This window comes from Rana temporaria, chromosome 8 (assembly GCF_905171775.1).
Source record: "Rana temporaria chromosome 8, aRanTem1.1, whole genome shotgun sequence".
NCBI classification, from domain to species: domain Eukaryota; kingdom Metazoa; phylum Chordata; class Amphibia; order Anura; family Ranidae; genus Rana; species Rana temporaria.
The window spans coordinates 49184843-49212161 of record NC_053496.1 but is presented as its reverse complement, the minus strand read 5'-3'; the positions used below and the strand labels follow the sequence as shown (position 1 = coordinate 49212161).

Sequence of the window (27319 nt, the reverse complement as noted above, 5' to 3'; positions counted from 1 at the left end):
GTGTGCTGTACAGTCCTTGTTCTGATACGCCGCCATTTGCCACCATGCACCCCTTAAATACCTTCAGATCAGGCTCATAAACCAAAAAAATAAAAAATGTACTTGAAGGCTACAACAGTTGTATCCGTAAATATTCAAGTCCCTAACTGAGGATACCTCAGCTGCCCAGGCATCCCTTTGCAGGTGGAAGTAGTGTGTGCTGTACAGTCCTTGTTCTGATACGCCGCCATTTGCCACCATGCACCCCTTAAATACCTTCAGATCAGGCTCATAAACCAAAAAAATAAAAAATGTACTTGAAGGCTACAACAGTTGTATCCGTAAATATTCAAGTCCCTAACTGAGGATACCTCAGCTGCCCAGGCATCCCTTTGCAGGTGGAAGTCCATATCAGGTAGGTTCCCTTAGGGTGGTGGGGATCAATGTTTTCTGTTTTCCCATAAAATCCCCCGCCGCCCAATTTATATGCCAAATAGAAACCAGTAGACCCAATGTTAACCTTTCAACACCTGGGCAGCCAATAATCCCTATCCAAGAACGACCCACCATGTAGGCACCTGCCTGCAAACTGGTTTCACTTTGTCAATCTAGTGATGGTTACACAAAAGATTGTTACACATTACAATGGTCAGTTAGCTTTACAAATATTCTCACCCTGAGATTTTGGTAGCTGTCGCCTTCAGAGTCGCTGCTGGCAGGTAACCAGTAGTTCCCTTGGAAGAAGACCAGTTTGTTTGGATCTAGACATTGGGGCTCTGGACCCTCCACATCAAAGCCACCGACATTGTAGCCTCCATAGTAGCCGTAGGAAAATAAGCCATGGACCTGTTACATAGACATCACATTAGGCTACAGACAAAGCATAAGAGGATGACTAGATGCTGTAAGTTATTAAAAGGTTAACGTACAGCAAAATTGAAGTTCGTGTTATGTGGTAGCTGGAATGATTGTAGATATTCTTACCAGAGGTTCTATTTTTACCCAGCTGCCAGCAAAGTTAAATGATGGCGTCATTCTTACATAGTGAATTATCCATAATTTAGAAGAAACAGATCACTGGGAAAACCAGTTGTGAGAGATTGACCCTTGGAGGTTTCATCATGGAGGGGCAAGAACATGAAGGTTTATGGAAACACCTAAAATCTCTAGGGGAACAAAGTTGGGAAATCTTGAGATTGAAGTATTTGGGATGTATTAGAACCAGGGGCTGACTCAAATTAATAGGTTCTACCTACAAGTTAGAAGGCTGGCCGCAGGCCAGCCTGAGTTTGTGGGAGGAGTCTAAGAGTACATCTAAATTCTGGTGATCTTCAATACATTAACATTTTTGCTTTTGGGTTTAGATGCGCAATGACATTGCTAGAATACATATATGGGGCACTTTGTTTAACCCACCAAAAAAAATTGAAATTATGTTTAGCCAGTCTTGTGATACAGGCATCCATGTAAGATCGTAAAAGTAATTTGGAGACCTCACCTTTTTTTCTTACTGCAGTTAAACCCACAAACAGGAGGGGGACAGAAGGAGATACCAACATATGTAAACTATTTGTAGTGGACCCAAAACACCAATTGTCAGCATACAATAGTAACCCAATACAGTTCCATACAACAAAATAAACAGTGGGTATAGAAAAATAGCTCAATATAAGGACATTTTGTTGCTTTACTAATGCAACTAATGCAACTTATAACATCCAAGTAAAAGTTAACACCAAAATGTCAAATAAAAACAGAATCACCGAGTTGGAAAAAGGATCACCACGCCCCCCCCCTCCCCTTATGTCAGGTATTTTGAACCATATTTTGCCTTCATTCCAGCCTTTAGTCTGTTGGGATATGTCTCTAACTTTTGAATGTTTGCCCACTCTGCAGAATTGCTCAGTTAAATTTGATGGTGACTGTTTGTGGACTGCAGTCTTCAAACCATTCCTTAGATTTTCAATGGGATTTAAGTCTGGGCTCTAACTAGACCATACAAGCACAGTCACCTTTCTCCTTCCAACTGCTGTATGCTAATTTTTGCTGTGTGCTTTGGGTCATTGTCATGTTGGAAGGTAAACCTTCTCATTGACAACTTTGACAGAGGACAGCAGATTTTCCTTAAGCATTTGATGGTATTTTGCCCCATCCATTGTTTTTTTACCCTGACAAGTGCTTTAGTCATTGCTGAAGAGAAACACCCCATGACAGGATATTAACCCCCTCCACCATAACAGGATATTACCACCTCCATGCTTTACTGTAGGAAAAATGTAAATTGGATGGTGAGCCATTTTGGCTTTCCACCAGACAGATCGTTTTGGCCAAATTAAATTTTAGACTCATTTGACCATAACACCTTTTTCCATGTGGCCTCAGAATCTTCAAGGTACATTTAATGTGGTCAGAGGAGACTGGTGTTAAGGCCAAATAAGTCAATGTTCGTTTTCTGACCACCCTAAAGATTCTGAGGCCACATGGAAAAAAAAAGGTGTTGAGGCCAAAAAGCATTTTAGTCTCATTTGACCAGAACACCAAATTATTATGTCTGGTGGAAATCCAATACAAATCACCATCCAATTAACATCCTTCCTACAGTAAAGCATGGAGGCGGAAATATCTTGTGGGAGGGAATGGTAATATTTTATGGTGCATTTCTCTGCAGCAGGGACTGGAGCACTTATCAGGATAGAAGAAAAATGGATGGGGCAAAATATCAAATTCTTGAAGAAAATCTGCTGCCCTCTGCCAGAAAGTTGTCAGTGAGAAGGTGGTTTACCTTCCAACATGATAATGACCCAAAGCACACCTCAAAAAAAGGACCACATAGTGGTTGAGCCCTGTTCACATTGATGCGATTTGACATGTCAAATCGGCGGCAATTGCAGCGTCCGAATTGGCACTGCACCAATTCCCAAAGTAGTTGCTCTACTTTTGGCGATTTCGGGGTGCAATTTCCATTAACATCTGTGCAGAAACCCGCACAGATGTCTCCGAAATCACCCCTAAACTTGGGACCAACGTGCCGGAATGAAGTTGTGCGAGTTCAGCTGAACTCGCATGATTTCATTCCCGCAGTCAGTGTGAACCAGGAGAAAAAAGGGGAATGTCCTTGCATAGCTTAGTCAGAGCCCAGACTTAAAGGTGTTTTAAAGGTTCACATTTTTTCACCTTAATGCATTAATGGGGACACGATTCTTTTCTATACCCACTGTAATTGGGGCAGAACAGCTAGTATAAAGTTGCAGCTTTCAGCGATATGGCTAGTTTGGCGATGCAATGGCTTACATACCTTCTCCTAGTATCCAAAGAGAAACACAAGGGTGCTTGTTGTGTCCAACTTGTGTATTAAAACAGTCAGGTTACCTTTGATACATGCCAACAAATCTGTTGGCCATCGGCCACTACCAAAACGCATGCAATTTTGTATCTCCATCGGTCATTCCCTCCTGTTTCAGGCTAGTTAATTCAGTCCTAGCTAGACACTTCCTGTTTTCCTTTATTCCCTCCGTCTGTTATTACTTCTAAGAGACAGGACTTGGGAAAGTCATGGTCTTCTTACACATTAAAAGATAAACCAATTCCTCTGTACTGCGATCAGCTGAAGTAAAATTGGGCAGGATTCAGTTTGTCCTATTGAGATAAGCTGTCCGTGGATTGGTGCCAATCAGCAGGTGATCATACTGTCTGGGCAAACTGGGTCTATAGAATTACTGTATGTTAATGTATAAAGCAATATTTGATACTGAAAAGTACCAAGGAAACCATGTCTTAAAACCGGATTGGCAGTCAGAAGAAGCCAAATCCATGCATACGTTTCGCTACTAAAGACTGCAAAGGTGTATTCAACCCTACGTTACCCAAATATAAATTATTAAGTAGTAGCCTCATTCACTACCACTGGAATTGCTTTTTTAGCAGCTGAAATGTATATTTAAAAATCACCTAGCCGCCTCGAATTAAACTAGCAGTGATCAGACCATCCATGACTTACATTTTCAGGTGAAAATCGCTCGTAACTGTTAAGTAATAGGAGACTGGAGTCAATCACTCGGAGCCCACAAATGGAATCTGGACTGGCTGAGAGTAGAACTTCAACAGTGGATCCCGGCATTCCCTTTTCTGCTGAGAAAGCCATGTCAACCTACATGGCAAGAGCATAGGCAAAGTTAGAGAACAAAAAAAAAAAAAAAATTAAAAAAAAAAAAGATATTTTCCATTTATCAAAATTACAAAAATTCAGTAATCAACTTTGTGCAGCGCACAAAAAAACAAAAAACAAAAAAAAAAAAACACACACTGCATCATGTAAAAAAAAATTCAATATAGAAGAGTGTTAATGTGATGGATTACTACATTTGCACTTTTTTGAAATACAAGGACTGGAGTAAAACACATTTTTGCACTTTTGATATATTTGTACGATTGTTGAGGTTAGTGGAGGATTTGAAACTTGGTCACAAATTGTAGCACATTTTTAGTGGTTTAAAAGGTTTTATTACATTTTGTATGAGTAACTTTGTGCAACACCAATGACAAAACTAGATTATTGCATATTGTAGACATTTGAATCGATAAATTTTCAAAACAAAAATTTGTTTTTTTTTGTTTTGAATGAGACAAAGTGAACACACGAGAAAAAAAAAAAAAGTAAATTTTTGCGATTCAGCACTGCATCGCTTTAATTGCACGGTTGTGCAACGCTGCACCCAAACAAAATTGACAGATTCCTCCCCCCCCCCCCCCCCCCTGCTATACTGCTTATAGGGACCGACGTACAGCTACGACAGTTCGCGGGATCATGCCGACCTGCCGCAGTATAACGGCGGCTGGTCGGCAAGCGGTTAAATCACCTTTGGCTTAACAAAAACATCATGGTACACCAATATCACACAGTCTTTGATTTCAGAAATGCGCTTATATTTTAAATTCGATGTAAGTCGATTCAAATTTCAATCAACATTTCTGAAATTGGGACAAATTTTGTTTCATTATTCGGAGCAATCAGTAAAAAAGTTTATACTGTAATTCGGGCATTTGGATATATTCAAATCTCCGAATAACGAAAAATTGTTTATTTTTTTCGGAAATACTACAGCATAATGATATATTACACACACACACACACACACACACACACACACTTTTGTAAATATTTTATATTTTTTTGTGTAGCAAAGTGTAATTTCTTCAATGTAAAGTAGTGAGTGTACAGCTTGTATAACCGTGTAAATTTGTGGTCCCCTCAAAATACAGCCATTAATGTCTAAACCGCTGGCAACAAAAGTGAGTACACCCCCCAAGTTAAAATGTCAAAATTGTTCCCAATTAGCCATTTTCCCTCCCCGGTGTCATGTGACTCGTTAAGTGTTACAAGGTCTCATACTGGTAACTGGATGTTCAACATGGCACCTCATGGCAAAAAACTCAGATCTGAAAAAAAAAAAAAAAAAAAAAAATGATTTGTTGCTCTACATAAAGATGGCCTAGCCTAAAAGGCTGACAAGACCCTGAAACTGAGCTGCAGCATGGTGGCCAAAACCATACAGCAGTTTAACAGGACAGGTCCCAATGAGAACAGGCCTCACCATGGTCGACCAAAGAAGTTGAGTGCTCAGCACCATATATAGAGGTTGTCTTTGGAAAATAGACATACGAGTGCTACCAGCACTGCTGCAGAGGTTGAAGTTGTTTTGTCAGTCTGTCAGTGCTCAGATCACACACACTGCATCAAATTGGTCTACATGAAGGTCGTCCAAGAAGCAAGCCTCTAAAGATGGTGCACAAGAAAGCCTGCACAAAAAGTTTGCTGGAGACAAGCAGACCAAGGACATGATTACTGGAATCATGTCCTGTGGTCTGATGAGACCAAGATAAACTCATTTGGTTCAGATGGTGTCACGCGAGTGTGGTGGCAACCAGGTGAGGAGTACAAATAAGTGTGTCTTACCTACAGTCAAGCATGGTGGTGGAAGTGTCATGGTCTAGGGCACTGGGGAGCTACAGTTCATTGAGGTAATCATGAAAGCCAACATGTACTGTGACACTGAATCAGAGCATGATCCCCTCCCTTCGGAGACTGGGCCGCAGGGCAGTATTCCAACATGACAACAACCCCAAATACCTCCAAGATGACCACTGCCTTGCTAAAGAAGCTGAGGGTAAAGGTGATGGACTGGCCAAGCATGTCTCCAGACCTAAACCCTATTGAGCATCTGTGGGGCATCTTCAAATGGAAGGTGGAGGAGTGCAAAGTCCCCAACATCCACCAGCTCTGTGATGTCATCATGGAGGAGTGGAAGAGGAATCCAGTGGAAACCTGTGAAGCTCTGGTGACCTCAATGCCCAAGAGGGTTAAGGCAGAGCTGGAAAATAATGGTGGCCACACAAAATAGTGTCACTTTGAGCCCAATTTGGACATTTTTACTTGGGGGGGTTACTCACTTTTGTTGCCAGCTGTTTAGATATTAATGGCTGTGTTGTGTTATTTTAAGGAGACCGCAAATTTACACTGTTATACAAGCTGTACACTCACTACTTTACATTGTAGCAACGTGTCATTTCTTCAGTGTTGTCACATTAAAAGTTATAATAAAATATTTTTTACAAAAATGTGAGGGGTGTAAGCACAAAAAAAAAAAAAAACACAATTACTTTGTTTTTGAAGCACTTCTCTATGCTCAGACTGAGTGTCTCAACAAGCAGCTCTCCATTCAAGATGCAGTATATAACCAGGTTGATATTGGGTGCCATGTCCGAAGTCACAGGGAGGTTGATGGCAATAGAGCCATTCTTTGCTGCAAGAAGAAACGACATTCCACATCAATATATTACACCGGCTATCATGGAGATAAAGGGCACCACATCAAATAGAGACTACATTTTTGATATTACAGCAAATGCAGAGTGCCTGTGCATGAATGATTGCAATTTCTTCATATTTACACAATACTTTGTGATTTTGAAGGTGCCCCATATTACACAAGAGTAGAGTATAAAACTGAATTGTTAAGTGATATATTGAATGTACAGTTACATTTTACTGCATTTAAAAGCATCCCATGTATATCCGTGTGATCTCATTCATATTAGCTGATTCATCTCAACATGTTTTGCCAATCACTGGCTTCTTCAGCAGATTAACGTCTCACGTTCTGGGAGGGAGTCTATGGACATCCTCCCAGAATCACGCCCATTGGGTGCGCTCTGACCGTTGTGTCCATCGGACACAGCGGATCACAGCAGTCCTTTACCATGTGATCGCCATCAGCAGTCCTTTACCATGTGATCGCCATCAGCGCCCACCATGTGATCGCCATCAGCGCCCACCATGTGATCGCCATCAGCGCCCACCATGTGATCGCCATCAGCGCCCACCATGTGATCGCCATCAGCGCCCACCATGTGATCGCCATCAGCGCCCACCATGTGATCGCCATCAGCGCCCACCATGTGATCGCCATCAGCGCCCACCATGTGATCGCCATCAGCGCCCACCATGTGAGCGCCATCATCAGCGCCCACCATGTGATCGCCATCATCAGCGCCCACCATGTGATCGCCATCATCAGCGCCCACCATGTGATCGCCATCATCAGCGCCCACCATGTGATCGCCATCATCAGCGCCCACCATGTGATCGCCATCATCAGCGCCCAAAAATTACTTCTTTGCAATATTTGATAAGACTTTTCCCCCAAAAAACTTTAGCAAAAAAAAAAAAAAAAAACCCAGTGGTGATTAAATATAAATTTTTTTTTTTAAAACCTCCTACTCACCAGACCGATCAGACACCCATGACAGATGTCAGATAGGCAGAGATGAGTATAAAGATGTATCCACCAATGCAAGCGACCCTCGCCTATAACATAGCAAAACTAAGATGAGGATCATAAATCAAGGAAAACTCCTGAGTGCAAATTGTAGCCAGTTTACATATACAAAAAAAAAAGTAGTAACTTTCATATCAATATCCTTTAAAAAGTACATAAAAATGAAGCAGGCACGCCAGACCTTGTTCAAAGGCGGAAGTGACGTATCACGCACTATGCGTCCCAACGCGTTTCATCAGCAACAGCTGATATCAGGGGTAATGTGATCTGACAGCATCAGGATCACATGACCCTTTAATGACTGCAGACGTTGCTGATGAAACACATGATAAATCGCTTCCGACTTTGTACTGGAGAGCAGGTGGAACGCGATCTGGCGAGCCTGCTTCGTTTTAATGCGCTTTTTAAAGAATATGGATATGCAAGTTCCTTTTTTTTTTTTTTATATAAAACATAGTATTCTTTTGGAAAAGAGGGAGCGCTTCACATGTTTATTTTTTTACTCTGGTGAGTAGGATGTTTGCCTTAACCGGTGGAAGACGGCACATTTTTCTTCACTGAATTTGTATACGTCACTGTGCACATGATTAAAGATCCTTTGGTGGTGGTTTATGGATGTTATCATTGTTTATTTTGTCTATTGTTAATTGTTATTAAATTAGCGCGGTATTTATTAATCTTTCACTTTTTTGACCATTGGTTATACTACCGGCTGCTCTTTATTGAAAATTATATTTTTATATTATATTCATTCATTGATTTGATCCAGGGTGCGCGGCTCAGGCAGGGGGGTACAGGCAGTACACCTGTAAGGGGCCCGGATGGCACCCCCCCCCCCCCTTTTTTTTATACATTTTTTTTTTTTTAATATATACATTTTTTATTAAAAGGACAATTTTTTTTTAGGGTACAGGGGTCCCCAGATAACCCCACTTTATTTATAAAAAAATTATTTTTGAATTATGATTATGATTAGGCCCAGAGGTCCCCAGGGCCCTGGATGGCTACCCCCCTTTTTTTATATATATTTTTCTTTATTTCTTTTTTGTGAAGGGGGCCCCCCCCGCTTCTCAATTTCAGGCAGCAGCACCCCCCTCCCCCCGGTTCTCTGCTCCAGGGGGCCCATGCCTGAAGCTGTGTAAGGGGCCCCATAATTCCTGATGGTGGCCCTGCTCATAAGTTTCACCTTTTCGTTACACACGCTATATAGATTTTTTTTTTCCGGTCAGGATGAAATCCTGTAGGAATACAATTCAATCACAAATTCAAATAGGAATCTGATGGAAGGAATCTCACCAACAGCGAAAACCAAATGGCACTGGATATGTTAAATGAAGAATGCTTTTAAGCATCACCCACAGGAAGTATTATTCTTCAATAACAAAACTTTGTGCGGTTTTGGTTTTCTTCTCAATTCAGTCTAATTCTCCCAAAGAAACCAGTGATTGGCAAAATATGTTCAGTTGAATCAACTACACGAAGGAGAACACACAGGTATGCATGGGATGGTTTTAAATATATTGAATGTGCAATCAATTGTCAATGTTATACTTCACACAAAAGGCATTTACTAAAGAACAGCATTTGTTCAGGCACCACATTTGCTGTAATATCACTTAAAATGCAGATTATAGAAAGTATGGTGCAAAACAATATACCATACTACTTTCTAAATCACAAGAATATTGTTGGTATGAATTGTATAATAAAAAAAAAAAAAAAAAAAAAAGAACACCTCTCCAATACCAGTATTTGTCTTAACGCCGCATACACACGATCTGGCTTTTGCCTGACCAAAAGCACATCGGAATTGACGAAATTCCACCGGAGTAAAATAGAACGTGTTCTATATTTAAACTCTGATGGAATTCATCAGAATTCGGATGGGGCACACAATCGGAATTTCCTATGGAAAGAGTCCGTCTGACATTTTCCAAGGGAAATTCTGATTGTGTGTACGCGGCATTAGATGTCTAGTCCGTTTCCCTTAGCCTGCACAAAATTAGTTGACTAGGGTAGCCAAGAGCTAACCAGCCCACTTACCTTAACCCCAACAAAAAAACTTAACCCCACCCCCTTACCTTAATAACAAACCACAAACTAGTTTATTGGGGTAAATGGCCAAACCCGGCCTTTTATTAACAAAACATCATGTTATTAAATAACGATCATAAACATTCAAAATTGACTGGACAAAAAAAAAAAAAAAAAACAGACATAATGATTGAGGTCCTTGACGGTAACACCTTAACCATAGCGCTTTTATTGTGCCCGAGGCACCATCTAGCCGAGCTGCCACCCCAGCCGCTAGACTCGGTGCCTAAACCCAGCTGACCTCAGCCACCCAGGGGCCTTACCGCTCTATTCACTAACCAGTGAATCCCACTCGAGGATAACCTACCCAAGATGGTTCCCCACCGCTTACCCAAATGAACCCAGTTATACCATTGCCAAGGACCCCAAACCGCTACGCATCAAAACACATACGGAAACAAACCCAAACTAAAAAAGGGAGAGAGGGATGCTCACTATGCTGTTTAGTTCTGACTTAACAGCCCACCCAACGACCTAACTCTCCTTAGCAACACACACACACACACACACACACACACACACACCCTAGTTAGCCAATGGGCTTAATCCATTAAAAACCTACAAGCTGACTTAACGCTTGCGTTCCCTGGATGCCTCATCACCCTGTCATGTCCCCCCTCCACTGATCCCGTTCCTGTCCAGCTACGGGGGGGGTTCTTTCTTGCTGCTGTGATCCGACAAATGGTAGCTACGTTCATTCTTGGTGTTCCCACCCTCTCTTGCTCATGATATGCAACTATGACCTATGGGATTTGTAGTGTGCATAGAGCAGTGTACATGACCACAGCCAACCTGCACTGCTCATTCCAATCAGGCAATCAAGTGGAAAAATTATATAGGTATAAAGAGAGGTTCAAGAGCTCATGGAGGACATAAAGGAAGCAGAAAAACACTGTAAACACTCATTAAACTTGTGTCATTTTAAGATTTATAACATACATAAAATACTTACAGTTGGTCAAATCAACATCTTGCTGACCATTGTAAACAATTTTTGATTTTGCCATGACCTAAGAAATAAAAATGGGGGGGGGGGGGTTAGACATTAAACCCGTAATGTTGCTACTGTTTTTTTGCACGTGTTAAAAATCATATTAGGCATGAAAATGTGTTAAACCTACCCAAACGTTGCATGTATTATCAAAGCAGAGTGCTTTTTTTAGGGCACACAATATTAGGACAATGATTTATCAGGAAAGATAAGTAAAAGATAGCAAACATGTTAAGGGGTTGTAAAGGTAAAAAAAAAATCCCTAAATATCTTCCTTTACCTTAGGTGCAGTCTTCCTTCACTTACCTCATCCTTCGATTTTGCTTTTAAATGTCCTTATTTCTTCTGAGAAATCCTCACTTCCTGTTCTTCTGTCTAACTACACACAGTAATGCGACACTTTCTCCCTGGTGTGGAGAAAGCCTCTTGAGGGGGGAGGGGACGAGCAGGAGGGTCAGGACACTCTACTTTGCAGATAGAGAAAGCAGTTGTGTTAGTGGGCGTCCGACACTCCTGCTTGCCCCCGCCCCCTCAAGAGGCTTTCTCCACACCAGAGAGAAAGCCTTGCATTACTGTGTGTAGTTCCAGACAGAAGAACAGGAAGTGAGGATTTCTCAGAAGAAATAAGGACATTTAAAAGCAAAATCGAAGGATGAGGTAAGTGAAGGAGGACTGCACTAACGTAAAAGGAAGCCATTTAGGGGAAAAAAAAATAACCTTTTACAACCCCTTTAAGTCTTAAAGCAGAACTTTATCCATAACAACTTGATAAAACTTTTTTTTTTTAGCAAGAAACATACATTCTACATTAATGCTGCCAAAATTAGTGTGCTGTAAATTGCCCCCAGCATTGCTCCATTTTTTGCTGGAGGCAGCCATTTTGCTGAAGCCCAAATCCCCTGAACAGCAAGTCATAAAGCAGAACTAAATCCATAGTCTTAAAGTGCAACTTTAGTCAACTTTAGTCTTGCTAGATCACTTCAGGTATAACTATTGTAGCACTACCCCTGAAGGAGCTGCTGGTTTATTTTGGGTGGCATCTTACCTCTATTTCTCCGCAGTCTAGGGTGCTTGATGAGAGCTGTAAGAAAGTCAATGTCCACACGTTGCGTTCTTTTCTCTGTTCGTTTTACCACGTTGGTAAATAAAAGCAAACAGTAGTTCAAAGAAGTGGAAAAAGGTATAGTCTTTGACTGCTTCCAGTCATAAAATCTTCGCCACTCTAGCCAGAGTGGATGTTGCGCACCTGGATAGGCCTCTCACCAGCCTAGCAGCCAGAGTGTCACACAGAACTTTAGCAATGTCTCTGCCACAGACCTTCCCAAAGGTGGCGATACATTCGGTCCTGAATCCTCTCTCGTTAGGATTAAGCACCCGGATCTCTTGAAGAAATTACTTGTGCATTCAGGAAACAGACAGGAGACCACTGCTCAGCCTTTCAGTATTAGTGTGTCCCTTAATGAAGTTCAGGCCTCCCCTGAGTGTTCCAGCCTCGTGCTCGGTGCTCTCCAAAATGGGTACTTCATTCAGTGGCTTCCTCCCTCTAGGACTGACCGCGCAGGACCACTTTGTAGGTGTAGACCCAGTCTGGCTACTGAGCCTACCTGGCAAATCATGACTGCGGACCAACGTGGTCCCAGAGCCAGGAACTCTTGGACACACCCCCGGGCAGGAGGGTCACACACAGGGGTGGTGGGACGACTGCCCAGGACGGACGATGACACACCAATGACGCGTGTCCCTTAAATACCCCTCCCCAGCATGCACAGCAAGGCGTTCAACCCCTTGGCTATCCTTTCTCGGCAGCCCATGTGCCTGGATCTGACTGCTGACACCCTTAGCCTGGGCTGGAACCGACACCCCCGGCAACAATAGTGGTCACCTGCAGTACAGCCATGGCTGGAACAGAGGACTAAATTTGGAAACACATCAAATAACTAATTCTCTGACTACCCTCTAAATTTAAAGCAGGGCCAAAACAGCTGCCGCTACACTATATAAAACAAAATGTGCCTGTGGCAAACCTAGCCACTTCTGGAACGCTGGACGTTACATGTCAAAGGGTTGTCTGTATTATATGCCATGTATTCTGCTGGGTCTTATGTGGGCATGGTAATTCGTATGCTAGCAGCCGTAAGCCACTAGCATTCAAGTACTTTGTTTTATGTTGCCCATCGGTGTTTGGTAGTTTTAAACCAAACTCGATAGGTAAGGGTATTTCGGACACCGTTCGGTAGTTTTAGCTGGGATCTGAGCGGTATTCTCACAACACATAACCCCAGACCCCAGCTATCAACCGACCGTTCTCTTGTGCAGCAATGCCTGATGGGAGAATTATCCAAAATGTTAAGTTCCCCATGTGGTCCTCACTGTATTACCCCTGCTAAATCTGTTTGGCTGTTTGGAAACCCCTTGCATGGGGAATTGTATAAAAATGGAAGCCTGTGAATAAAAAGTCAGTTGACTCCCAGAGCTGTGTTTCGTCCTGTTACTGGGGGGGGGGATTTGAGACATACTTTTCAGCGCTGACTGTGGATTTACCCTGGTTACCAGCGGAGATCGTGGATTTTAATATTGTACTCCGCTACAGTGCCTATACTGTTTAAAATCCAGTAATATATGGTCTCGCCCTGCTCTACACATGCTCTCTATTGTTAGGCACTTCTGAGTTTGTAAAGGCCAATCTGTTTGCAGCTTTAAAGTAGAATTTAACCCTCCTATCTTTAACAGCCAAGGAAGCTGCTTTGTGTTGATTTGCATTTGCCATGATGCTGCAAATTTAATCAGATATGACACGAGTCATTTGTTGATTTTACAGTTTGGTTGAGGACACAACAAAAATGTGACAGCAATCCCAGCATTCCAGGGAAGCCACTTTTTTGGAAACAGTCAAGTCAATGGTTTTAGTTATGCTTTACAAATAAATGTACTGCTGTTCAGAGGCTTCAGAAAAATGGCTGCCACCAGCAAGAACAAACAAGAACAATGCTGGAGGCAATTTACAGCACACACCAATTTTGGTAGAATTGTGGAATGTATATTCCTTGCTAAAGAACATTTTTTTTTATCAAGTTGTTATGGGTAAAGTTCCAATTACATTAACCACCAACACCCATAAACTTAAAGGGGAGTGAGGTGGCCACCTTAACATGAAGTCCATTACAAAAACACAGTTGTGAAATCTGTACAATGGCACAAACATTGTTGCAAATTTCCAAATCATAACAAGACGAAGGGGTTCATTGCCTGTTCCCAGCATACTCACTAGATAATAGACTGTGACTGTATTTGCCTTTTCCTTGACACCGTCCTGGTTGATGGTATACTGCACCTCAATATTGTGGTTCTGTCCACAGCTCAACTCTTCTTTGGGCTGTTTTGCCTGCAGGAAACTACCCGTTTTGGAGTAAAAACGGTAAACAGTGCGTTCAGATGATGGATAGTCTGCGTCCCTCCATTCGGCATAATAACACTGGTCAGGGTTCTTATAACTGATCTGTAGAAGCAGAAAGTAAAAAAATTAAATAATTAAACCAAAACAAATATTCGGCCTAGTGCTGCATCACCACGCAATTGTCATTCCAAGTGACAGTGCTGAAAATTGGCCTAGGCAGGAATGGGGTAAAACTGCCCAGTATTGAAATAGTTAAACTTCAACTTGAAGTTACATTTTAGGCTCCATGCACACTAAAAAAAATTTTAGATGCTAGGAAAAAAAATACCGGATGAAGATTGCGGATGCAATTTCTCATAGTTTTGCTTTTTTTCTGCTGTGAAAACACTCCAAAAAAAAAAAAAAAATAGTTACTTACCGGTATTGTCTTTTTCCGAGGAGTCTTTCAGGACAGTCACCTCAGCCCCATTCTCCTCACAGGAAACACTGCCTTGGTTTTGAAATTACCTCCGACCAGCTGGGGAGACATGGCACCAGCCCTCTCCGCCTGTGAAGAGGCCATAGCCCTAGTAGAGTGGGCCCTGCTTGCCATGTAGATTTGACTAATGGCCAGCTTAAGCCATCTAGCTAATGAACATTTAGAGGCTTTAGAACCCTTCCTAGCCCCTTAAAAACAAAACAAAAGAATCAGACTTCCTAAATGCCTTCCTACTATGTACTGAAGGACGCATCTGCCAACATCCAATTTATGAAAAATTACATTCCTGCTCGCCCTAAGGATTCAAACAGAAAAGTTGGCAAAAGAATTTGACCTCTGAAATATTCGAGGCCACTTTTGTCAAAAAAGGCCAGATCCACCCCAAAAATAAAAAAAATTTGATCCGTAAAAATTTGTAGAAAAAAGCCTGGAGCAATAAAATGTAATGGCATCAGCGCAGGGCGGTCATGACAGGGTTAACAGGGGAAGTGAAGTGTAGGTAGGAGGTGCTGTGGTAGAGTTGTGTAGAGGGGTTAGGTAGCAGATAAAAGCTGGTCCCTCCCAATGAGAGACAAGCACAGCGCGGGGGAAAGTTACAGGGAGGACAGGTGCCATGTCATCTGTGGAGGAGCTTCTGGCCCAGCTCAGGGAACGGACGGTAGTGTGGGGACAGGACTGGTTACAGGATGCTTTGGGGCCAGTTAAGCAGCATCCAGCAGCGGAGGTTGTCACAAAGGGGCGCATGGGTGGGAGGGCCCGGAGATCCAGGCCGTGGGAGCGGTTCTCCCCAGACCGCTTTACGGCCACCATGCGGCAGTCGGAGGACAGCAATTCAGGCGAAACTTGTGGCAGCGAGTGTCAGGGGAGTCCGGTACGGACCCCCGGGCAGGCCATCAGTTGAACGTGGGGTGGGCTCAGGTGCCGCAATGCGTCCCAGCAGAGCGTGGGATCGGGGGAACCCAGGCCCTGCCCCCAGATTGGGAACAGAGGTGTCTAGGCCTAATCCAGGGACAGAGGCAGCAAGTGTCCCCAGGCCTTCCAACTCTGCGGCTGGGGACAGGAGCAGGGACGGACGGAAGGAAGTGCAGGGACGGTGGGGGCTGGCAGAACTGAGGCCCCACACACTGGTCCTGGCAAGGCTGTCCAGAAATCTACAGGTGGAGGAGGGGACGGATGGCAGCGGATCCTGCAGCAGGCATTGCTGTTACGCCGGGCAGGGTTTTGTCTGAGGAGGAACCTGGTCTGCGGTCGGTTGGCGAACCGTCGGAGGAGGCGGATCACCTGCCCAGGAGGGTGTCGGCGGTGGAGAACAGATGGATGGCTGGTGGGTCAGCGCCTGTGCAACCCAGTAAGTAGCTTTCACGTTTATCTGGGGGGGGGGGGGTGTCTGGCAGTGCAGGTCAGGGGTGCCAGGTGGGGTTGGTGTCCGAGATGCCGGTGGTTGGGGAGGCTGCTGGGGGTACTACGGGGATGTTGGCTTTTTAGCTGGAGATTAAGGAGCTGCTGAAGAGGTTTGAAAATGTGGAAAGAAAGTTGGCGGGTCCGGCTTCTGCCTGGGTCCTGCCAACTGGGGGGCCAGTGCAGTCGGCTGCGGGGCATCGACCGAGGCCGTGCCGGCTCTGGCTGCAGTGCCCATTGTGGAGTCCCCAGCGCCTGCGGTTCCGCAGGGGTCTGCCAAGGCGGTGGGGGAGTGGTAATGGGGGCACTGGGGTCAGTGGTTGTCTGAGCCAGCTTGTCGGCTGGAGGCCTATCAATACACTGGGAAGTTAACGCAGTGCATTATGGTTTTCTCCCACATATGGGTATAGAGTTCCTGCCAAGATCAACACTAGATTTATGGTTGGTTAACAGATGTTCATGTTATATATATATATATATATATATATATATATATATATATATATATATATATATATATATATATATATATATATATATATATATATATATATCTCAAAATTGTTTAATAAAATAAGGCTGCTACGGTCTTTTATAACTCCAACACTGGTGTGGTCTCAATCAATAAGGATAAGAGGAATAGTTGGGGTTGGATTAAAGGGGGGAATAGTTCTATCTGTTATACATCAGTCAAGGGAGCCATGATTGATAAGCTTCCAATTCACTAACCCTCCTGGTGGTAGCGATCGCTACAAAATGATTCACAAACCTGCTCCTTGTTCCTCCCTGCTGGTTGATGTAGGCAACCGGTGAGGAGTTGTCCGAATGGACCTGCACCTGCCGCTGGAAGGCCCCGAGTGCCAGCGCGATTGCTCTCCGTTCTCTTTAGTTCGAAGATCATTTTGAATCTTCCCTTTTCCAGGAGCTTTGTATCAGCTGAGAGACCAGGTTCTCCCCCACCTCAACCTGTGCCACTTGCGTCCGTCATGATGACCCTTGTAACTGGCAGGACCCACGAAAGACCTTTGGACAGGTTTGATTCTCTCCACCACAGGGACCGTTTTACCAGAGTTGTCACATGCACTAAGGAGTCCAGAGACTGCCAACTGCAGTCCCACACCCCAGGACAAAAAGCTGCAAGGGACGGAAGTGGAGACCCACCGAACTGCCGGAATTGCAGCGGTCAACCCCAGCGCCGACATGGCCCATCTCATCGAGATCAGCTTTGTCCACCTTTTGAATTCACTCATGATTCCAGCTAGTAGAAACCCAGAAAAGTGACCCTCTGGGCCAGAACCTAATTGGACTAGATTCAGGAGCCACTCCAGACTGTACAAGATGCTTCTTGTTGACTGCAGATCCCTGGACAACTGCCCCAGAGGGGGGCAAACAGGAGCAGATCGTCCACATGGACAACTGAAATGACCCAGAGCAGCAAAAAGGCCAAGGCCTCCTCCATGACCTTAGTAAAGATGCGGGGGGGGCCCAAAAGTAAAGGGGCGAAAGTGAAGATGGAACATGCCTTCTTCAGTTCTTCCTGCCAGCCTGAAAAACTTGACAGCTCTCCGTAATGGGAATGTGCAGGTAGGCTTCCCTCAGGTCCATGGACACCATGAAGCAATTCGGGGGAGAAGAGCCCTTACTGAGAAGGCTGAATCCATACACAACTTCTTGTAAGTCACAGAGTTATTTAGGGCCTTTAGGTTCAAGATGAGCCTGAACTTCCCAGTGTGTTCAGGTGGGGGGGGGGGGAGCGCTTGAAAATTCCAGTCGATAGCTCCCTCCTTACGATTCCCAAAATCAATTGGAGGTGACCGCTTCCCACTGTGGCAGAAAGGCCCCCCCAATTTTACTCCCACCATGGTCAAACCATCGGTGTCTTTTTGGGTTCAGGAGGGCGAAAAATCTGACTAAGACCTTTTCGGTTTATCGCCCTTTGGGGCACCAAACTTTTTCTGAGGGCGAGATCTTAGCCTGCTCGCCCATCTTTCGCCTGAAAAGAACTAACTTTTTGCCATCAACTGTCTGATCTAAAATGGTCTCCAATCCAGGGCTAAACCAGTCCCCAGTAAGCAGAATCCCACAGAGTTTAGTCTTGGATGCACTGTCACCCTGCCAAGTTTTAAGCCACAAAGCCTTGAAAATTTGGCTAGGGCTGATGATCTGGCAGACATACTGTACGTACAGATTCTGCTGATGCGTCCGAAATATACGCTATGCCCCGCAAAAAGATAGGAAAGGACGGCAAGATTTTCCTTTGCGATTCCCACCTCTATGTGTGCCTTAATATGCGGTAACCAGTACTCCAAATTTAGAGCGACTACTGTTACTGCCATGCCAGGCTTCAGGTTCCCTATAGTAGAGTTACATAGTTTAAAAAAAGGGATTAGTCCATTCAGTTCAACATGTGGGTGTATCTCAATGGTACATCATATACCCCTGTATGTTGTGGTATATAAGGTGCCCATCTAATTTTTTTTTTAAACTATCAACATTCCCTGCTGATGCCACTGCTTGTGGAAGAGAATGCCACGTCCTTAAGAACCCTCTACGCCAGGGGTGGCCAACCAGTGGCCACATGTGGCCCGCGGAGCCTTCTGATGTGGCCTGCAACCTCCTGCTCTGGAATGGTGGGATGGCAAGTCCAGATCGCAAGTTTGCAACCCGCCATACCAAAGCATCAGTGTTGTGAATAAAGCTGGTGGTAGAGGAAGAAAGCGGCTGCGGAGCAGAGCCCCATAAACCGCTTCCTCTACAGCGTCAGCTTTTGCCAAAGTTGGAGTCTATGGCAAGGTTCAGCTGACCCACACGATAGACACAGGTGCACTACGCTGCACCCGCGGTGAGGGTAAACCACAGCGCATCAATGTGAAAGCAGCCTTACCAAATGGGACCCTCAATTCACATCTATAGAGCGACAGATGTCTGCCTACCTCCAATCCGAAAAACAGCTGTGAATTTTTCTCCTTCCATCAGGGCAGATCAGAGGGCCTATAGAGTAGCCGTGACCCGTCATCCGCCCGCTCCGCTCATTGTGGCCTTTGACTGGTTACCAAGTTGCTTAAGTGGCCCTCGCTCTTCAAAAGGTTGGGCACCCCTGCTCTACGCAGTTTAAGGTTAAACCACCATTCAATTTTAGTGAATGGTCACGTGTCTTTAAATCCTAATTCAAATTAGAGTACCAGGTTTTTTTTTCTTTCAAGAGTGCCTCCTCTTGTCCATAGGATCTGGCAACTCCCCCAGATCCTCAAAGGAGCGGTCCATATGCCTGGAAACCTGAGAGAAGGTCACGTCTATCTTAGGAGTCTTATTCTAGACTGGCACAGCATCCTTCGCAAAGGGAAACCTACATTTCAAGGCCCTTTAAAAGAAAAGTTTCCTCTCTGGGTCTTGCCATTCTTTGATGGCATTGACCAGCACCTCATGGCCTGGGAACACCCTCCTCTATTAGCCCAGGCTGTGATATAGCTGGTCGTGAGATAGCGGCTTCTCCTCCTGGATTCCCAGGGTGGTAGAGAGATCCTCCACCTCCAGAGAAAGCATGTAGCAAGAGGGCTTAGCAGATTTACCATCCAATCCCTCCGACTCCTCCTCAGCTTCTCTAGTGCCCCCCCAGTACCTCTCCAGAGGGGAGAACAGCCAGTGGGGCAGGTGCAATACTGCTGCACTGGCAGGGGGTGGCCTGGGGCTGTAGGAGCTGTAAACTGGAAAGCAGCATCTTAAACTACTGTACAGTGCTAGAAAGCTACTTTACCAACACAATTAAGTCAATACACTGCTCAGAGAATTGTCCCTTCACTAAGCCCTGAATGCATTCCTTACAAAGAATCTTGGACCAGGACTCGGCCAGGGTGACCCTACATGAGGGACACTTCCTCTTGAAACTGTGTGAAGGCTTGACTTTATCTGAGGCTTTACTCTACAAAAAAGGAAAATATAGAAAGTAGAGGTGGCAATGGCGGGGTTACAGGTACCTTTCCCCAACACTCTGAACCACCATAGGAGAGGGGAGAGAGCTCAGCCTCGCCCTCACAGAATACCGGCCTCAACCTCCCTGCCAGAGAAAATACCAGCATTGAGGGTCTGGCAGGGAAGGAGGGTCTTTAATCTCAAAGTCAAGGAGTTTCCTGTGAGGGGAGGAGCCAAGGTCTTAGGGAAATATTTTGCTCCTAAGTGCCAACGCTTGAAAAAACACTTGGCATAAAATGGCATAACACTATTGGCTTCTAGGAGCAGACAAAAAAAATAAAAAATCTAGGCGCTAGTGTGCATGGAACCTTAAAAATTAACGATTAGGATAAAGCAACTCTTGGGCACTGAAGGTTCTGCCACTAAATCAACAAAATGTCAGTTGATTGAATTGTGTCCAAATACGTAGGTCAGGAAAGTCCTTTCTATGTATATACTATGGGTCAATTTTTTTGAACCACTGTCAGCATGGCAGCCAACCAACTTGCACTTTAATGTAATGCCGCCTTTATTTTTCTCAATTCTTTTGAGGCCAGGGAGCACTTTATCCATCCCCAAGAAGAAAAAAAAACAAAAAAAAAAAAAAACACACAACACTACCAGTGCTGGAATATTTGCCCCTACACATTACATATGCAGTAGTTCACTCACCCGGACAGTGAAGTTTGGCGACACCATATCAGATGTGTCAATCTCATAAAGTATTTTCCCCGCAGAGTCAGTCTTCACAGTCTGAATACGTTTCTTGTCGATTTCTATTTCAACGTCTTTATTAGGGATCGGATTGTCTTGCTCGTCAGTTAGGGATGCCTAAACAGAACAGGGGATACTTTGAATTGAAAAACAAAAACATACATCAATTCAGAACAGTGAAGGGTTACTTCAGCTTATTAAATGGACACCAAGGCAGGAATGTAAAAATATTACTTTCTAGATTGAATTTGTATTTCTTTAAACCTGTACCAGACTTTTGAAGAATCTAATGGGCCAGACAAGCAATGGTATATAATCAAACACTGGACACCTTACCATCACGCTAGAACTTTGTCTTGGGGCTCATTTACAATTGCTTAAATTAAACACATTAAAGCACCTACCTCTTCAACATACTTTTGCGATGCTTTTTTTGAAGCTTGACAAATGCGTTGTGTGTTGATTTTTTATTTTAAAGGGGTCCAGTAAAACCCCAGCTCCGTAGTACCCCCACTTAGCAGATCACCAGCTCATTAGTACTCCTGTACAGCAAGTCCCCATCTTAATATCCACGTTTAGCCGATACCCTGATGCCCACTCAGTAAAGCAACCCCCAGTTCTGCTGATCCCCCCTACTTAGTAGGAACCGCCAGCTCTGCTGATCATCTGGTTTGCCAATCATCTTCTCTCCGGTCCCCACTCATCATTTTGTTCCCACTGATCACCACATAACATTTGCCAGTTTCTCCTGCTCTGCTTAACCTCTGCCACACAGCCCACTCTTTCTGATCCCAGCCCAACTAATGCTATAGCGTTCCCATGTTACACACTGCGTGTGCCATCTGCTGGTTGCTCCAATCAAGACCAGACCCCGCTTACTTTCCTGCTGCTCCACCCCACCAACACCAAAATGTGATGTCTGCACCAGACTATATACACGTGAACCTAAAAGGGACTGCCGATGACCTCTTTCCAGTTCGCTTGTTGGTTTCCCAGTGCATCCTGGAATATCTCATACCTCCAAAGCAAAGCTAATGCTGAATAAAAGCCCCTTAAACGATTCAGTAGCTGTAATCAAGCATTGTCATATTTCTATGGAGGCTTTAGAGACACTTTGAATCAGGGCTGCCGTTAGAAATCACATGGCCCTGTACAACCTACCTGACAGGGCTCCCCCCTTTTGTTTGCATTCTAACAGCCTTGTTGGGGGGGGGGGGGCATTTGTGAAATACTGGGGGTCCAAGACTCCTGATGTCTCACATTTAGGACAGAAAGGGACCGAGGACAGATTCTTAGTCCCTTTCTCTGCAGCCTCAGCTACACTGGACAGTGAATGAATGGGAAACACTGAGGCTCCTTGTTAATTCACAAACTGAAGCATTGAAAACACAATTTACTCTGCTTCAATGATGAAGGGACACAGTGATCAGTGCCAATCACTCACTGTATTAATTCATGAAAGGAAGCCAATAGGATACCTTCCTAAAATGGTGCCCTCAGCAGCTGCAGGCGGGAGAGGAGAGGGAAGCTAGCAACCCTGCAGGGGAGGGGGGCACACAGGAAGACCCAAATAGTGGGGTGGGGGAAACAGATACCAATATCCCTGCCATGCAGCTGGCGGAAGAAGACACTAGTGTTGGCATTAAGGCGGTACAGCCATCCTTCCTGTTCGCGAGGTGCCACGGCCACCCCTTCTGAACTAATAGGGCCTGGTACAGGAGGGATGGCTGTAGTGCCTTAGCGGCCCTGCTTTGAAGTACCAAGAAAGTGACACAGGGTAGCGAAGAAAAGCAAACACAATGGGGTTTATTTACTAAATCTGGATAGTGCAAAATCAGGTGCAGCTCTGCAGAGAAACCAATCAGCTGCCAGGTTAGATTGCCAAAGATTAATTTAACAAGCCAAGGTTAGAAGCCGACTAGCTACTATGGACAGCTGCACCAGATTTTGAGTGCACCCATTTTAGTAAATCTACCCCACAGTGTGAACAGGACTGTAAGGTAACCAGTTTAGTGACAGGTGCTTTGATTGCCAGAGTACTTTACACTCAAAATGTGGCATTAGACACACTTTGTTTAAAGGAGCCCTTATAGTCAGTAACCAACCCTCCAAATATGGAGTTCAGTGGTTTTCATTGAAGGGTTTTGTCAGTGTGGCTGTGTGGCTCCTGGACATGTGATGGAGATCCTTATAGCTGGGTCTACACCCATCCATTAAGCTAGGCCATTGCCACAGTGAACCATATTCCAGGTAGAATTATGGACATGCATCTTATGTGAAGTTATACAATTTTAGGTATAGATCTATCCTACAATGTGTGATAACAGGTGGCAACAGTGGCATGACCCTTATGACCCAAAAGGACCTACATGGGTGACATGTCAAAAATAGTTTACATGTGGGTAAATGTAGCCAGACGTGTGGACACTATGAGAAGCAATTCTCCCTTACGATCATGTAGAAGTCACCCCTGCTGCCCTTATCCTCCACCTTTCCTCCCTTGGTTAACCAGTTGGCACAGATGGGGTTTTATGAAAATTGATTGACTACAATGATACACATCATTGTCTCCTTTACCCTAAAGTAGTAGCTGTTGAACATAACGAATACAAATTTATCTGAAATTATCCGAAATAACGAATGCAGCATCTAAACAAATGGAATGGAACAAATAAACAAAAAGCAATTTATTAAGTTCCATTCATTTAGATACATAATTTATATACATATAGTTCAGATAATTCGTAACTTTGGAAAAATTTGCATTTGTTACGTTCACTAACAAATTTGAAAGAAAATTCCAATACCTATAATAGTTTTTAGTAATAGTTAAAGTTGTCATTTCAGATTTTGTGATTTCCGAATATTTCAAAAAATGTGTAAAACAGGCTGTCGAATTTCGTTAAACGAATTGCACATGTCCAACTCAACTACAGGCGGTCCCCGGGTTACAAATAAGACAGGGACTGTAGACTTGTTTTCAAGTTGCATCTGTTTGCAAGTTGGAACAGGTACATTTTTAAGTGTAGCTCCAGCCCAAAAATCTATTTTTAAGCTTTTTGGATAACATGGGGAAGGGTTATCACCCCTGTAACATTTGTTTTGCTGTCTGTGCCCTTATTCAGAAGATTTCACCTCACTTTCTGTCCCAATGGCAATTGGAATTTGAAAATTTGGGGATATTAGGGTGATAAAGCATCAGAGGAGACACCTTTTTCCCATATTAACTCTTACAGGAGAAAATCTCCCTTCCTAGGGGTAGATTTCCCCACTTCCTGTTTGCCTCCGTTTGTAAGTAGGAGTCGTTTAAGTAAGGTGTTTGTAAGTAGGGGACCGCCTGTACTAAGTTTTATCCAAACTTTCCTTTCTGTACAGAAAGCTAAATTAACATGGCTATTTTTTGGCACAAAAACAAGTCTAGGAAAGTTGATGCTTGAAACTCTCAGAAGAAAGCCATTGCACCCTTAAAAACACCAAACATGTTTTTCAGTCTTCCCCCACTAACTTAAATGCAATTTTCCAAAATGGTGAAATTTCACAGCAATTTCCCTAATATTTGCTGAAATTTCAGGAGAATTTTACTGATGACTGAGTTTATCCCTACATTTGAATGCAAGAAGCAAATGGCCACATCAAGATCCTGTACAAGGATACAACCCACCACCCCTAAACATCCACACTAAAATGTGAGGCTTGATTTTTTTTCCAGATACTCTCCAGAGTGATGTAGGATTTACTCACCACAACGCCATAAGGAATACCCCTTTTGTAGTACTGATTCATGGCCCCATAGTCCAAGTTGAGCCTAGCTGGTTGGGTTGTAACATATATGTAACGGGAATTCTTGACTTGGATTCCTACAGCAGATACAAAAGTTAGATCCTGTATGGGAACATGAAATGTACTCGCGCAGCAAAAAAAAAAAAAAAAAGCTTCTGTGAAATATATATATATTATATATATATATATATATATATATATATATATATATATATATATATATATATATATATATATATATATATATATATATATATATATATATATATATATATATAATAGTTACCAGTTTCAGCTTCTGTCACTACAATGTCCATTTGCATGGACATTCCTGTCATTCCCATGAACTGTCCGGACATATCAATGGTACCCTTGTAAGTACCATCAGGACCAAGCTGTGGGGAAAAAAAATATAAATAAAAATAAATTGTAATTATGTTGTACAGTACAGATATTAACATGCTTTGTCCTCCTTTTTTGACTCTCGCTTGTTTAGTGTAATACATGGCAATAGAGGCTTCCCTCTTTTGAACAGATATAGTGGCAGCCCATTTGCCTTCAGTAAATTGGACATCAACCCCTCCCCCCATGTGTAATGGTTACTTACCTGTCCTGTCATACTGGAGCAAGGGTCTCCTTTCTCTTTAAAGCAGTTCAGGCGTCTGCCGTACAAACCAGGCTGTTTACAAGACAATGTCGTGACTGTGCCGGCCACTGGTTCGCCATATGTGTACCTGAGAAGAAGAAGTCAGCCGTCAAGAGACATTGCTACCAGTTCCTTACTGTCAACTATAAAAAGTCTTGGTTATGGGTTTGGTCCAATAGTGAACATGGCATGCACTCGGCTCATTTGCAGAGAGGGTAAAGACACCTTTGAATCCTAACATTGTTGCGCCATCTGTTTTTATTTTGTTATGGTACCACCCAGGGCTTTTTTTCAGGGGGAACTTGGGGGAACTCAGTTCCACCACCTTTGGCTCAGACCCTTTGGTGCCTGCTCACCACAATCACTTGTAAACACAGAAGTCTAGTTTCTGTGTTTACAAGTGACATCTTTGTAACCCCCTGAACTCTGCACTCTGCATGTAATGCAATTCTGGTATTTAATGCCCCTTTAAGACCCTTCTACTGTTTGTGAAATCTGAACGGGTCGTGGTTGAGTTCCTGCACCTATTTTCTGAGAAAAAAAGCTCTGGTACCACCCCATCAGATCCCAACTCTTGCCCTGAGCATTTATTAAATACAATACAAGCTTATCAGGACAAAGAATTGCATAGTACTTTCAACACTCAATGCCAGCCATATTGTCACACAAATACATTGTTGCTTAACCACTTGACCTCTGGAAGGTCCCCCCCCCCCCTTCATAACTAGGAAATTCTTTGCTTTTGGCACTGCATTACTTTAACTGACAATTGCGTGGGCATGCAACGCTTTTATATAAAAAAACATGCAGGTCATATTTTTCACACTAATGGAGATCTTTAATCACCACTGATGATTTTTTGCTTGATTTTTTCTTTCTCAAGCTGGATATTTATACAGATCAGGGCCATCTTAATGCAAGGGCACTGCCCGGGGCCCCAGGTACATGGGGGGCCCACAATAATCATGCATTACATCAAACTGTCCCAATAAGGTTGTGCCCTTTTGAGCCCATTATTGTGCCCTCCTGACCCCCCCCCTGTACTGTGCCCTTTGTGTTAACTAATCTTTGATTTATGGAATGTTTTCCTTTTGTAAAATTTTATTTTATTAAGAGTACTAATGAATAAATGTTTAATTCTACCAACTATTTATACTTTATTTCTTGAAAGTAGGTGCGTAAATTGGGGCACGCTGGTAGGGGCCCCAGAGCATTTCTTTGCCCAGGGGCCCATGATGCTTTTAAGTCGGCCCTGATATGGACTGGGTAATGTGTTAGGAATGAAAGAAATGAAAGGATGGCACATCATTTGATGGAAATGAAAATTATCCACCTACAGGGGGCTGAATTCAAAGACACCCCGAAAATCAAAGTGAAAAAATGATGCAGCAAGCTAGTCCATTCTGAAATTTCATTGCAACTCAAAATGGTCCTCAGTAATTTGTATGGCCCCCACGTAATTGTATGCATGCCTGACAACATCAGAGCATGCTCCTAATGAGTTGATTGATGGTGTCCTGGGGTATTTCCTCCCAGATCTGGACCAGTGCATCACTGAGCTCTTTGACTGAAATGCAACCTGGCGGCACTGGATGGACCAAAACATAGTGTCCCAGAGGTGTTCTTTTGGATTTAGGTCAAGTGAGCGTGGGGACCATTCAATGGTATCGGTTTCTTCATCCTCCAGGAACTGGCTGCATGCTCTCACCACATGAGGCTGGGCATTGTTGTGCACCAGAACGAACCCAGGACCTACTGCATCAGCGTAGGGTCTGACAATGAGTCCAAGGATTTCATCCCGATACCTAAAGTCAGGGTGCCATTGTGCAGCCTGTAGAGGTCTGTGTGCATCCCTCCATGAATATGCCTCCCTAGACCGTCACTGACCCACCAAACCGGTCATGCTGAACGATGTTACAGACAGCACAAAGTTCTCCGTGGCTTCTCCAGACCCTTTCATGTCTGTCACATATGCTCAGGGTGAACCTGCTCTCATCTGTGAAAAGCATGGGGCACCAGTGGCAGACCTGCCAATCCTGGTGTTCAATAGAAAATGCCAATC

General features: G+C 43.7%; 1 protein-coding gene across 1 annotated transcript in view; it reads right to left on the bottom strand.

The window, feature by feature from the left end:
* The window catches only part of LOC120946914 (ovostatin homolog), a 137191-nt gene that overhangs the window by 71505 nt on the left and 38367 nt on the right, over positions 1 to 27319 (bottom strand). The window contains exons 8-16 of the mRNA XM_040361738.1: positions 25219 to 25345; positions 24898 to 25006; positions 24573 to 24688; positions 20790 to 20948; positions 14165 to 14395; positions 10861 to 10918; positions 6637 to 6779; positions 3977 to 4126; positions 655 to 825 (exon numbers count right to left, since the gene is read on the bottom strand). Coding sequence (XP_040217672.1) covers positions 655 to 825; positions 3977 to 4126; positions 6637 to 6779; positions 10861 to 10918; positions 14165 to 14395; positions 20790 to 20948; positions 24573 to 24688; positions 24898 to 25006; positions 25219 to 25345 — 1264 coding nt within the window. The remainder of the gene's footprint in view (positions 1 to 654; positions 826 to 3976; positions 4127 to 6636; positions 6780 to 10860; positions 10919 to 14164; positions 14396 to 20789; positions 20949 to 24572; positions 24689 to 24897; positions 25007 to 25218; positions 25346 to 27319) is intronic.